This window comes from Capricornis sumatraensis, chromosome 1 (assembly GCF_032405125.1).
Source record: "Capricornis sumatraensis isolate serow.1 chromosome 1, serow.2, whole genome shotgun sequence".
Classification (NCBI taxonomy): Eukaryota; Metazoa; Chordata; class Mammalia; order Artiodactyla; family Bovidae; genus Capricornis; species Capricornis sumatraensis.
In genome coordinates this window covers 148,665,601-148,679,410 of record NC_091069.1, presented here as the reverse complement: position 1 = coordinate 148,679,410, position 13,810 = coordinate 148,665,601, and the positions used below count along the sequence as shown (strand labels likewise).

At 33.8% G+C, this 13,810-nt stretch overlaps 1 protein-coding gene across 2 annotated transcripts in view; it reads right to left on the bottom strand.

The window, feature by feature from the left end:
* Positions 1–4,392: 4,392 nt before the first annotated feature.
* ARL6 (ARF like GTPase 6) overlaps positions 4,393–13,810 on the bottom strand; it is a 30,419-nt gene continuing 21,001 nt past the window's right edge. The window contains exons 7-8 of one of the 2 annotated variants that reach the window (XM_068977463.1): positions 10,131–10,186; positions 4,393–4,820 (exon numbers count right to left, since the gene is read on the bottom strand). In XM_068977463.1, the coding sequence (XP_068833564.1) occupies positions 4,795–4,820; positions 10,131–10,186 (82 nt within the window). In that variant the 3' untranslated portion in view covers positions 4,393–4,794. The remainder of the gene's footprint in view (positions 4,821–10,130; positions 10,187–13,810) is intronic. The other variant, XM_068977470.1, reaches the window with a different exon arrangement.

The window sequence follows — 13,810 nt, the reverse complement described above, 5'->3', positions numbered from 1 at the left end:
CATAAATGAAATAAAATTATTTACAGTATGAGGGTTTAACAATGTAAAAAGGGATAATCAGAGATATTATGTGAATCTAGAAATTAAACTCACTGAATGAGTGGACAGTATTCGAGATACTTACAATCCAGGAACTAAAAAAATGCAGTAAAAGTTTCCAGAAATGGCAAGAGCTGGTGTATCAAATTTAACAGTATCAAAAAACAACAAAGAAAAAAACACACACACAAACCCACAACACAGAAAGGATAACATATCTGTAAGATGTTAAACCTGCCCCAGAAAGCCTTGGGGAAAAAGTTAATGATCACTACTGTGAGTGAACTGAGAGCTTCCTATGACCTTTAGATATGCATTCTGATACAGACACATGCACACACACTACACTGAGCCTAAGAAAATAGAGCTTAAATGTGAAATTGGCTTTAACTCCAACATTAATGATTACCCTTAATTGGAAACATAACTCTATCTCATTAATATTTTAATACATGGAATGAAAGTTGTTTAGTAGTATCCAACTCTGTGACCCCATGGACTGTAACTTGCCAGGTTCCACTAGTTATCATTTACCTCAAAATGTTGGTAAACTTGAGAAATCTAGAAGTCCAAATCAGATGCTTGGGGATAATCTGTGTTAATAAACTTTGCAACTTTAACATGCCTGATATTTCAGAATTTGCCCCATCTGTTTGACACCCTTTTAAAGAAAAGGAAGGAAAAAAGACTTCAGAGGATCGGGACATCAGTATAACTGGTAGGGGGGCCACGGAGGGGTTTCAAAGAGCATCACTTTCAGAACTTCTCTGGTGGTCCAGTGTAAAGAATCTGCCTGCTAATAAACAACAAATAATTAACTTAAAAATTTAAAAAGGGCATTACTTTTCAGCCATTTGCATCTAATTGTTCACCTTTAGTATAATTATTTAAGAAGGAGGACTTCCCTGATGGTCCAGTGGTTGAGAATATGCCTGCCAAGGCAGAGAACACGTGGGGCAACTAAGCACAAGCCTCACAATCACTGAAGCCAGCAAGGTCTACAGCCCATGCTCGGCAACAAGTAAAGCCACTGTAGTAAGAAGCACACACACCACAACTAGAGAAAGCCCAAGCGCAGCGCCCAGCATACCCAAAAATAATTCTTTTAAAAAAGAAGTAATTTTAAGTTGCTTCATTTCATTTTAGAATGATTTTTAGCTTTCTGAGAAGGCTTGCAGAGATTAAGAACACAAATTATGGGGACAATTTAGTCTAGACTCAAAATCTGGAGCCCTCTGTTTATTTGCACTGGGATCATAGGCAAGCTACTTAACTTCCTCTGCCTCACCTTCGTCATCTACAATCACGGTCGGCAAAGATCTTATGCAAAGCCCCAGACAGTAAATAATTTTATGTTTTGCGGGTCACAAAACATAAAATTTTGCTTCTTAAATAAAAAATATGTTGCTCCTTAAATAAAAAACAACTCTTTAAAAATGTAAGTGTAAAACTTATATTTAAAAAATATTTAAAACCATTATTAGCTCAAGAGCCATACAAAAATAGAACAGTAGTTTGTTCATCTGTGATCAACATAATAGAAGTAAATGCATTTACCTTACAGAGTTGTTACGAGGATTAAATATGAATTAATATGTATATGTAAAGTGCTTAGTGCCTGGCACACATATAAAATATTGAAAGACATATACAATGTTTATTATTACTACTATAGTTCTAACCTGCTGTTCCTCTATGACTTCTAGCATCACATGCTAAATTGAAATTTGGAAAAGAATTTAATTTGTTCTTTGTGGTTTATTCCAAATCATCAGAAAAAAAGCTTAACACTCTGTGTCCATGAAGCAGCCAAGTGTGGCATTAAAATCGAATGACCGCCTGATGCGAGGAGCTTACTCATTAGAAAAGAACCTGATGCTAGGAAAGACTGAGGGCAAGAAAAAAAGGGGGTGGTAGAGGATGAGACAGTTAGATGGCATCTCCGACTCTATGGACATAAGTTTGAGCAAATTCCAGGAGACAGTGAAGGACAGGGAAGCCTGGCATGCTGCAGTCCATGGGGTTGAAAAGAGTCAGGCACCACTTAGTGACTGAACAACAACAAAGAAGGAATAATCAGAAAGCAGAAAATATGCACTGAGTCAGTTAAAATGCACAGTATTTTAATTTACCAGAGTTACGTGCAGGATGTATTTGCCTTAAGTTTTCTCAAGGGTAACTGCATATATTTATAGAAATTACAACATGGTGGGCTGAAAATTTCAAAGGAAAAAAAATAATCAGAACTCATAATTTTTAGCAGACAACCTACAAATGAAAAATATACACAACGCAGCTCTTTTGTGATTTATAAGGCACAGGCTGAATAGGGCCACATTACAAACATTTAAATGCAAAATATACAATAGGCTAACTTTTCAACATTTTATGAGGTGTCATATTGAAATGTAGAGCATAATGAATTAATTTTTGTAACACAATGATGTCTAAACATAAAAAAAACCTTGCTTTAGCCTAAATACATTTTAATTGCATAATATGTTAAATACAAATGCAATACCCTCAGTGTATATACACTTATATGGCATGCTGTGACCACTAAAGCCCAATAGAGTACGAAAGGATGAAAACAGAGTACGAAAGGATGCTTATAAACTAGATTTGGAGATTACGGAAACAAAGGAAACAGTCAGTACCCTCTTCTATGTATTTGTATAGGTATGAACTACTGTAGTTTGTGGAATACTAATTAGCTCAGTATTAACATAGTTTTAAGAATTATTCTTATCATAGTCATTTCTGCCCAGTTTAAAATTTGAAGTGTTAAACAGACTTGAAACAAACAAAAAGCAAAAATAAATAAATAAAGCAGTAGTCCCTTGTCCATGACCTCCTCCACACCCATCCTATTCTCCCACCCCAGCAAAGACTTTCCTATCCTTTGAGCTATTCTTCTGACAGATATCTCTATATTTCTAAAATCAGTGTTACTCTTAGCTCTTGAATCATCTATTTTAAACAGATTGTTTTGTTCTGAATCCCAGAACCACCATTTAGCTCTGTGATCTTAAACAAGTAACATTTTTAGGTCCTTTCCTTGTCTATAAAACAAATACTAGAATCTACTACATAAGGTTATTATCAGGATTATATGACGCAAAATACCATACGTGTAATAATATTTTGCTCAAAATACAATGATAGTTATTATTATTGTTACCTTATGGTAGGTAAGGATTTGAATTCTCTTGCACCACCACTTTTTCCATCCTCCTAAAATAGTTATAGCGTATCAGTTTTTTTGTTGAGTTGCAGTGTTTTCACCTTCACATCTTTTTTATATTTGAAGCAACTCTAGATTAATGAAACTCACCTTGTATCCTCATCAAAACCATTTATGAGAAGTTGGCAAGCTAGCTAAAATGCTGGCTTTCCAAAGGGAATAGTTTGGGTAATTTTCAATTTGCCAAATTTCAAATCACTGGGACTTCTGGACTAAGAGAAACTGGATTATAGAATTTTTACTATAGTTTTAAAATTATTATATTCAAATCTCTGTGAAACATGCCACTACTGTAGTCACTGTAATATACCTTTATTATTCACTTACCTTTTGCCTTCTGTTTCTTTCATTTTCACAGCTAAGGATATTTAAGATGCTACATACTGTATATTACAGTTTTCCTTTATATGGAATATTTTTCAGGATTTACACTACTGCTCTATCCACAGTTCCCCAGTGATTGATTAAAAACAAATGCTTCTATTTAGTGTTTACAATTTCAAGTAGTCTCTAAGTTGTGAGAAGCAACACAATTTGCAAACAGAAGATGGCAGAAGTATGTTTAAAATTCTAAAGAATATTTTTGCAGCAGTTCATGCACAAGAAAATCATAGTTTATGAGTCACAGTCTATTTTAACAAAGTACCATAGTAAACTGGACACAATTTAAAGGAAGAAAGAAAAAAAATCAACTGCAATAATTAATCTTAATAAGCAATATTTTCATTCAGCCAATGAAATAAATTAGACACTATGTATGAAAAGATTCTCAAATTTCCCCTCATTATCTTTTAAGTTCTCTGAGGATAAGCAACATGTTTTATTTACCTTATATCACCATTGCCTAGGACAATGCCAAACTAGTACAGATACAGAGATATTTCACATGTATTCACTGAATAAATGAATTCTGTTTAACTTGGTCTCAGATAATTTGCAAATGTTTGACAGTAAAACACCAAATGCCATATTAACACAGCATTATTCTTTTTGGCATACAAAGCACACTAGTTGATACATTACATTTTAGGTTATGTTGATGGTGACATATAGTAAAGCTTTAATATATATTAATTTACCCAAGGACCCTTATAAATAAAGTTCTTTTTCACAAGCACATCATACTACAAAGTCATATCATAAACTATACTTTGGGACAATTAAAAAATAAAATGCATTAAAGATATCATTAATCATGATGGGGTACTGAGATAACTCTGACTTTATAAACATTCTAATTACAATCAAATGTAGACCTTTACCAAGAAGTTGATAAATCTAGGGAGGGAGCTCTTTGGGGGGAAGATTTAGTTTTGATATAATTAATGGCCAGATTAGCATACCTGAAGTCCTATCTTCTTAAAAACCTCATTAAGAGTCCATAAATGCAAGTAGAAGATTATAAAGTATTCTTAGGTGTAAAGACACCTTTAAAAAACGTAAAGTATTCAGTTTGCCTTAATATATATTTCTTCAATTGAAAACTGTTGAGGTTTCCAAATACTATTTTTTCATGTCTTCACAGCCTGGATCTGATCTGATAACAAAAACCAAACAAAAAATTATTAGTCTCTATAGGGCAAAATCTACTTTCTAAAGTAATCAAAGACAAATCCATAACAATAGGTATAAACCCATGCATACAACTGCTTTTTTTAAAAGCACAATTTGTATTATAGTTTTTGTCACTGTACATGCACCCAATTAGACTCAACTAGTTCTACGAGGCTTGTATTAAAAAATCAGTCCCTTGCCTCTTCCCTTCTTTCTCCCTTCACAGGCAACTACTTCCAACTCCTTTTTAGGTGATTACCTCTGTATCTCTAAATAATATGCTTTTATCATTACTTCTTGAATTCAATGTAACACAGGGCTTCAGCTCTCACACATTTGTACACCATCTTCTGCCACCCTCATGCTTCCAATACTCCCATTTTCCTAAAACAGTAATGTTTTATGTGAATGCTACTCACAGCTGGGACAAGGGATACACTTCAGTTACTTTTCCTTTCTTCTACTATATTTTGTTTTCCCTGCAGTGAATAATTGCTTTTCATCCCCAACTCTGCCTTTTTAAAAATGTAACTAACATTATCTTCAATCCACTACTTTCACACCGTTTCAGGCTTTACTAGTATGAGGCATAAAACTGGTCTATCATCTTCACTTTCTTGAAGAACTCTCCATTATAGTCTTGTGCAGACTCTTTAATCTGACCAGCTGTTCTCCATGCTCGTCCAGGTATTTTCATATGGGATCTTTCATTATAACTCTAGGATCTCTATTATCAACTTAGGGGTTCCTTCCCAACTTTCTTATGCAGACTTCCCTATCTCATGGTACCTTATTTTTCCTGCTTTATTCCTTTGTTTTTGACAAGTATACCTCTGTGGCTACTTTAGAATTAATAAACTGTATAGAAAGTGAACTCTTGGGACTTTACATGGCTGAAGATGTCTTAATTCTCTACAGTTACAATACACTGATACTGCCTGAGAATATTATTTTCTCCTTAGATTTTTCCAGGCACTGCTTCCAAGTGTTGCTGGTGAGAAGTCTGATGCTACTTAGTTTCCTTATCTAAGGAAATCTTCTGATGAAATCCCTTATTTTCCTCTCAGGAAATATGGTGAATTTTCTACCATCTTCAGTGTTGATTTTAATGATGCACTTGGGTGTGGGAATATTTTCATCCACCACCTTGGGCTCTAAAGGGGTCTTATAACTAAAAACTCATCATTCAGTTCTGGAAAATAATGTTTTATGATTTGATGACTTTCCACTATTTTCTCTGTTCTCTTTCAGAAATTCCTACTAGGATTTTGGGCCTCATAAATGACTCCTTACTTTATCTTTTCTCCCCCCATTGTCTTTTTCGTACTTTCTTAGAGAATGTCTCTATTTTATCTTCTTTTGATTGAGTTTTCCATTTCTACTTGTTGTTCAGTCACTCAGTCGTGTTCGACTTTTTGCGACCCCATGGACTGCAGCATGCCAGGTTTCCCTGTCCTTTACCATCTCCTAGAGCTTGCTCAAACTCATGTCCATCGAGTTGGTGATGTCATCCAACCATTTCTACTATTCTATTATTTTCCAAGAACTCATATTCTTTTTCAATTAGTATTCTTGTCATATTCATGAAAGTAATATTCTTTTATCTCTTTGAGGCTACTTGAATAGTGTTTTGAAATGTTCTCCCTAAATAGTCTTTTTGTAAACTTTTTCTTTTGCTCCATAATTTCTAATGTTTTGTCTTCAAATACTTGGCAATACTTTGCTATCTTCTCATATGTATAAGTGAACACTATAAAGTTGACTGGAATTTCATTACATGTGTGAGGCTTGTCAAAAGTAATCTTCATCCTAGTGTACAGCTAGGCCATTTCCTTGAGAATTTCTAATGTTTAACACCTTTAGAACTTTTCTCTTAGCTGGTCTGACTCCTCAAAGCTGGCTTTCTATCTTCTACCTATTGCCAGTGTCTTCTAGGAGAATCAGGAGAAAGCAGAACATGGTTATAATCTTCAATATGAAACTTCCATTTACTCATTTTCAGTTTAGCATTCCAACACACAGTTGTGCTCAGTGTTCTCCACTCCAGACATACTATGCGACTCTCTGCAAAGAATGAACCTTCAATCTTCTTCTGGGGCAAGGAGGTATACCTGTGCATCTCCTTTCAGTCTCACCTCATCCTTATTTCTAATTTCCATCAATTCCTGAGCCTTTGAAGAGATCTGCAGTGTAAATTAGGACGGTTTCCAGCTTTCTCCAGTGCTAGCTTTGGGGAAGGCAATGGCAACCTACTCCAGTACTCTTGCCTGGAAAATCCCATGGACGCAGGAGCCTGGTAGGCTGCAGTCTGTGGGGTCGCTAAGAGTCGGACATGACTGAGCGACTTTCTTTTCACTTTTCACTTTCATGCATTGGAGAAGGAAATGGCAACCCACTCCAGTGTTCTTGTCTGGAGAATCACAGGGATGGGGGAGCCTGGTGGGCTGCTGTCTGTGGGATCGCTCAGAGTCGGACACGATTGAAGTGACTTAGCAGCAGCAGCAGCCAGTGCTGGCTTAGAATTCCACTCTCTCAAGTCTGTTAAGTTATTCAATATTCATCACATATTTGGCTTCAAAATTTGGTTACCATCTTTGTCACTCCCATTCTTTTTGTCCTCAGTCTCTTCACTCTTAGTGAGATTTGAAGAGGGGATGAAACTAAGTGTGTGTCCAATCCTTGGCTTTTCAATGGAAATGTCCCTATACATAGTTTATAAAATTCTTATATAAAAACTGGAAGCATTATAAACTTTTCCCATAAGATAAAGTGACTCAGTGAATAAGTTTCATGAGTCATGTGGAATGATGTTTTGTTTTTTCATAAATATTTAAGTTTCAGAGCTAGAAAACAACTTACACTTCTGCGATAGTTTCTATATATCCTCTGGTGGTTTTTAAAAATACTTAATAGTCTATTTATGGAATCTTGTCTTTGGGCCGTAACTGACAATCCCTCCAAAAGAGAACAGAATCATGGCACAAAATGTGTCATTTAATACTTTATCCTCAGTTTTTCAACCTTAAATTTAAAATAATAAAATTAAATTGGTCCAAAATGAACCAGAGCCTTCTTGTTTATGATGTTAGGAAATTTCAGAATTTTGCAAGGAAAATGAAGAGATTTAAGTTCAGAACATCTTTCAAAGATTTACAGAAAAACTTCTTGATAGTAAGTTAACAAGAAGAGGCACAGACTAGTTTCCTAAATTTACTGCTACTTATTTTGCAAAGTAGATTTTTACCTGTTTTCAAGTCCAAAGACAGGAGCATCAAAAATATAAACTATTTACTATAACATAGAAATTATGAACAAAGGATCTCCTACTCAAAACTAAACTGATATAGTTTTAAATCTGCATTCTAAGTTTCCTCTTCTGTTAAACAGAGAAGTTACATAAAAGGATAAACTGAACATTTTTTGAGTGCTTTCTTAAGCTAGGCACTTTAATACATAGAGCATTTCATTTAATCTGTATGGCAATTTTGGATATTTTATTTTTTAATTTTATAGATGAGGAAAATTATCTGTATAATATAAAGACACTAGTTAATAATTAACAAGTAGTGGCCTATATCTGACAGACTCAGAAGTCCAAGTGTTTTTTACTTCTACATCCTGCTGCCCACATAAAATGGGGCTACTACTACTTACCTTGCAGAGAATTGTAAAGTTTACATAAAATACTATGGCAACACAAGGGCACAACTTTTTTTTTCAATAATGTATCCTTCTTATAAAAATTTGGGAGTTATGATACAAAGAAATATCAATGACAAAATTAGATTAGAGTTGGCAAGTGGCATTGTGATGTTGGATCACTACTGACACCTAGTGGCCTTATTGTTACAGACAAAATAAAAAGATGTACAATTTAAAATCCGGATGACCATCACTTATTTTCAGTTAAGTACTGTGCTTTGTATTTTTTATTATGAACAATTGTGGGTTTCCATTCACACTATATCTCTGCTGTGAGCAATAATAAGTACTTAAAATTAAGAAATAAAGGTTGAAAATATGTTTCTAGTGTCTTCTCTAGAATGTTCCTTTGTAATCTATTTGTTTTATGTGGAATCAGTCCCATAAAATGGTCACTTTGATCACTTCTTTACACAGTCTGAAAAACTAAATTGTTGTGTTCAAAGAAAAATCCTACTAGTGATTCTGAGAACTTTTACAGGTTCTCAGTTAAGTTTCACTTAATTGTAAAATGTAACTAGAAGGTTCTTTACAGTGTAATGGTAAATGGCATGATGACTATATAAACACAAAAGAGGGAAACAAAAATACAAGTCTGTGTAGTTAACTAGAACACCACATTTTACTAATAACACAAATATTTATTAGATATACATTTAGTACATTGAACTAAAATATTATGTCTCTTTATGTATGGTAAGCAGGCTACTCTTAGATCCACCATGACATACAGTAGAGAAAAAAAATCACATATACCTGGAATAAAAAGGATGTGTAGAAGAAATTAAATTTATAGCTACAAGACCACAGCTCATGGATTAACAAGTTAATCTCATTATTCACCCTTATTCAGGGCAGGGAGGTTCCTAAAAGAAATCATCCCCTGTCCTGCTCAAAAATGGAAATTTTTTTGCTTGACCTTCAGGGTCCTATAATAAGAAGGACTTATAGAACTTGGTTTCATGCACATTCACGTTTTATTTCTCTGTGTGGGTCACAGTGCTTCAGGCCATTCCTGTGTCTTTTGGACAATGTAACCTTAGGGAAAATCATAGATCTGGTATAGTAAGTCTGTACCAACTGTGATGGCTATTTTGATGAATAACATATAGAACTGTGATATACAGAAACACTAATAGAATACCAGTATATACAGTACTAATATGAGTAATAAAATCTGTAGAAACATGCCATGTATAAATGGAGCTATATGTGGAGTACAGCATGACTCTTGAAAGACACATGCCACAAAGAATTTATTGACAGGAGGTCTAAAATTTATCCCCAAATTCAAATGTGCTTCTATTACTAGATCTGACAGAAACTTAATGCTATAAATTAAAATTATATTCTAGAGTTGTCATGTATATTGATATAAGTACTTTTTATTTAAATAAATCCTTTATAAAAATGTAATTGAAGTAAATGGAGCAAGGTATTGGATACTTACTGTATTGTATTTTCTGATAGCAGAAATAGATGGAAACAAGAGGGAAAAAGGCAGTGATATAATAAAAATAAAATTTAAAAAAGGACAGAAATGTAACTGGAAAGAAAATAAAGGCTGAAGATGCAGTTTTTTATGATGTACCTTGAAGCCAGTCTACACCTTCTTGTAATCCTTCTCCTTTTATGGCATCACTAGCACTGAAATAAAACCAATAGAAAAATATCCATTTCATCAAAAAACTGTAAGAATAAATAATTACAATTTTGCCATATGGCAAATTAATATATTTAGTAACATATCTGAGCAAAACTGGTTAAGCACTGAAACTGAATATACATAGGATATAAAAGTCTGAGTGTTTAGGATCAAGACATGAGAAAACTAGTCATTAATTTATATGGACATTTATAAAAATGTATCATTAAATCTTACTATTCTAGGAATATTACTTGGACTGGCATTAACAAAACATACTTTGAGCTATTCTCTCAGTAATGGGATTGTAGAGCACACCATCCTACTTTCCCCTACCAGCCTCAATGATTCAATAACATTTATTTATTAGAAATGCTTTACTTGGGTTGTAATTTAACCACAGGATGGAGTGACTTTATTTGAAATGAAAATTGATATCTAAAAGGTATAAATCTGTAACTGTAAGTCTGGTAAACTGGCAAAATAAAAAAATCCCAGTAGACTTCAACCATAGTTTTATATTTATTGGTTTTACAAACCTCGATAGGTTGTTTAACTCTTTGGCCTTCAGTTTTCGCTTCTGGAAAATGGGGAAATATTACCACTGGCCTCATGTGATTATTATAAGAATTAAATATTTGAGATATGCATATAAAACACTGAATACAGAGTCTTTTCACTGTCGTTCCATTCTTGAAAGTAAGTAAGCCTAAATCCTTATTGTGACATTATTTTATAAACAATAAAAATTAAATTATATAAACTAAAACAATAAAATGTAGAGGATTTTTTGAGTATGAAATAAGCTTTTTCTAAGACTCACATTGACAGTTTCTCATAACATGTTACTGATATAATTACCTAATAACAATTAGTATACATAATTAGATTTTCTGTATGATTAAGATTGCTTTTAGTGTGCTGAAGCATGATTTTAAAATGTACTAAATTATCTTAAAACAGTTAATTTGATTTTAATCAAAAGAGAAATTACTTTCAAGGAATTATTTATTGGACCAAGAAAATGACTCATCATAGAATTATTTTAAAATAGGAAGACAGAAATAAATAGCATGAGATATGAATTATTCAAAGCAAACTATGGATTACCTTTATTAATAGCAAAACATCACTAACTGAAATACTTCTATCAAGAATAATCAACGTATTGACTTTTATCACAAACTTCTAGTCCCATATAAGAGCACAGGGCCATGAAGAAACCCTTCTCCTTTGGTGGAGGTGTCACTACATTTCTAAAAATCTTGCATCTTTCCTAATAATTCCCAAATACTTAAATTCTACCTTTCATTTCAAATAAATCATAAGAGTCATAACTGGAATAAAAGACAGAGTCTTCACCATTTTCTGCAAGGCACTATGTGACATAGCCCCTGGTTATTTCTCAGGGGCCTCATCTACAATTTCCCCCTGCCTCTCTGTTCCAGCCAGCAAGGACTTCTTGCTGTTTCCAGACAACATCAGGCACATTCTTATCCAAGAGCCTTTTCACTTGCTGGCCTCTCTATCTGGAAAAGTTATTCCTTCAAACCTTTGTGTGAATTGCTTCTTGACTTCAACTGTATCTCAGAGGAAGAGCACATTCATTATTCTTTCTCTTACTATTCTACTTTTTTTTCCACCCTCGCAACTGATGTTTTTATTATCTGTCCCCCTCTCAAGATAGTAAAAATGCAAAGGCAAACATGTATCATTCCAGGGACTTAGTCAAAGAACACATGGGAAGAATTAAAACAGGATCAGACTTGAAAATCAGAGTTGACTATCTGTTTAGTAAAATGGTCAAAAATAAACCAAAAAAAATTTCCAGACTATACTTCTCTATAATCTCTCCTTTACTATCCAAATTTATTTGTACCTAAAGCAAGAGAGATGCAATATTTTATCTCTGCATCACTCAGCATTAAATTTTTTCTCCAAAATTAAAGGAGGAATTTATTTTTAGTTCAAATAAAAACCTTAACAAGTGAAACACTAATTGGAACTTAGTGAGATGTCCAGTTTGAATTAAGAAGTCAAAATTTTAGACAAACTTAAAAGAAAAACTTTGCCTTATTCTACAAGTTGTACAGAAAATAAAGAAACTGGCAATATGCTCTAAGTCCATATCCTTATAGCATCAGATATTATTTTTTTCTCTTATTAAAAAAGGTTAAGGTGTCACAATTAAATAAATAAAACTAACAGAATTCAATAGCTAATTATTAAGGAGAAAGACATTTTCCATTTGCAAAATTAATTTCTACTTCAAAATTAAGAGGAAAACTACATCTTTTACTAATTAGAATTGACCCGTATTTTGAATGTTGTACTTTCCATTAATGTAGTCAGCACACTTAGGGCAAAAATTAAATTATTCTACTTTAGATATTATCATTTTAAGTATGATTTACAAAAATAGAAAGGTTCTATCTTAAGACAGTTCTCTACAGCAAATCCCTCCTTGCTTTACCAACAAAATACCATAGAACCTCAAATTCCAACTAAAGAATAATTTAGTAAACACTAATTTTTCCTCTGATTTCCAAAGTAAGGAGGGTTTTACTCATGATATGTTGCCTTAGGTACTGAAAAATTTCAAGGGATTTCTCAAGTGCTATAGTATTACTCTTTCAGCACCATGGTTAGCTCTCAAGGTTTTCCTCTGAGTTCTACCACTTCCTTCTTTCCTTGCTGTCTTTGCCTCTGTGTTCAGCCTTTCTCTATAGAGGAGAAGGTGGGGGCCAGGGACAGGTTGGGGCGGGGGTGAACAGAAAGAAGCTTAATGTAACATAAGGTGGTGGTGTAGTCGCTAAGTCGTATCCGACTCTTGTGACCCCATGGACTGTAGCCTGATAGGCTCCCCTGCCCATGGGATTCTCCAGGCAAGAATACTGGAGTGGGTTGCCATTTCCTTCTCCAGGGGATCTTTCTTACCCATGAATCAAACCCGGGTCTCCTGCACTGCAGGCAGATTCTTTACCAACTGAGCTATGAGGGGAGCCCTCATAGGGTAACATAAGGTAGCAGTAGGCATTAAAATACTATCTAATATATAACTTCTGGTTATCCTCATCAGAATATTTTGGCAGAAAAACACACTGAAATTAAATACATTAGTAAGAAACTGCTTTCCAAATAAAAATGTATGATAATATCAGACTCTAATTATTTAAGAGTTCAGTTTTACAGTATGTCCAAATAAGATAGATTTTTACATTTCTGTTTATTCATATCAACAAGTATTTATTGTGTATCTCCTAAGTACCTATGACTAGGTACCTAGTAAACAGGCATTGTTACTATTCTGGGGGTTACAGAGTGAAAAAAATCAATGAAATTCCAGGTCTCATGGTACTAATGGACTAGTATAGGAACACAGACTATAAAAGAGAAAAGAAAAAAAAGAAGAGGTCATATGGCAATAGACGAATAAAGTAAAGTAAGGGAAAAAAACACAAGAGATGGGGGTAATATGTGTAATATTTCAGAGAATTATCAAGAGAGGTCTCTTTCTTAAAGAAAGTGCAATAGTAAGCAGGAAAATTATTTTAAAATATAATTCAGACAAAGGGAAAGTGCAAATGCCTTGAGATGGAACTGTGGTTGGTTGATTCAATGTGCAG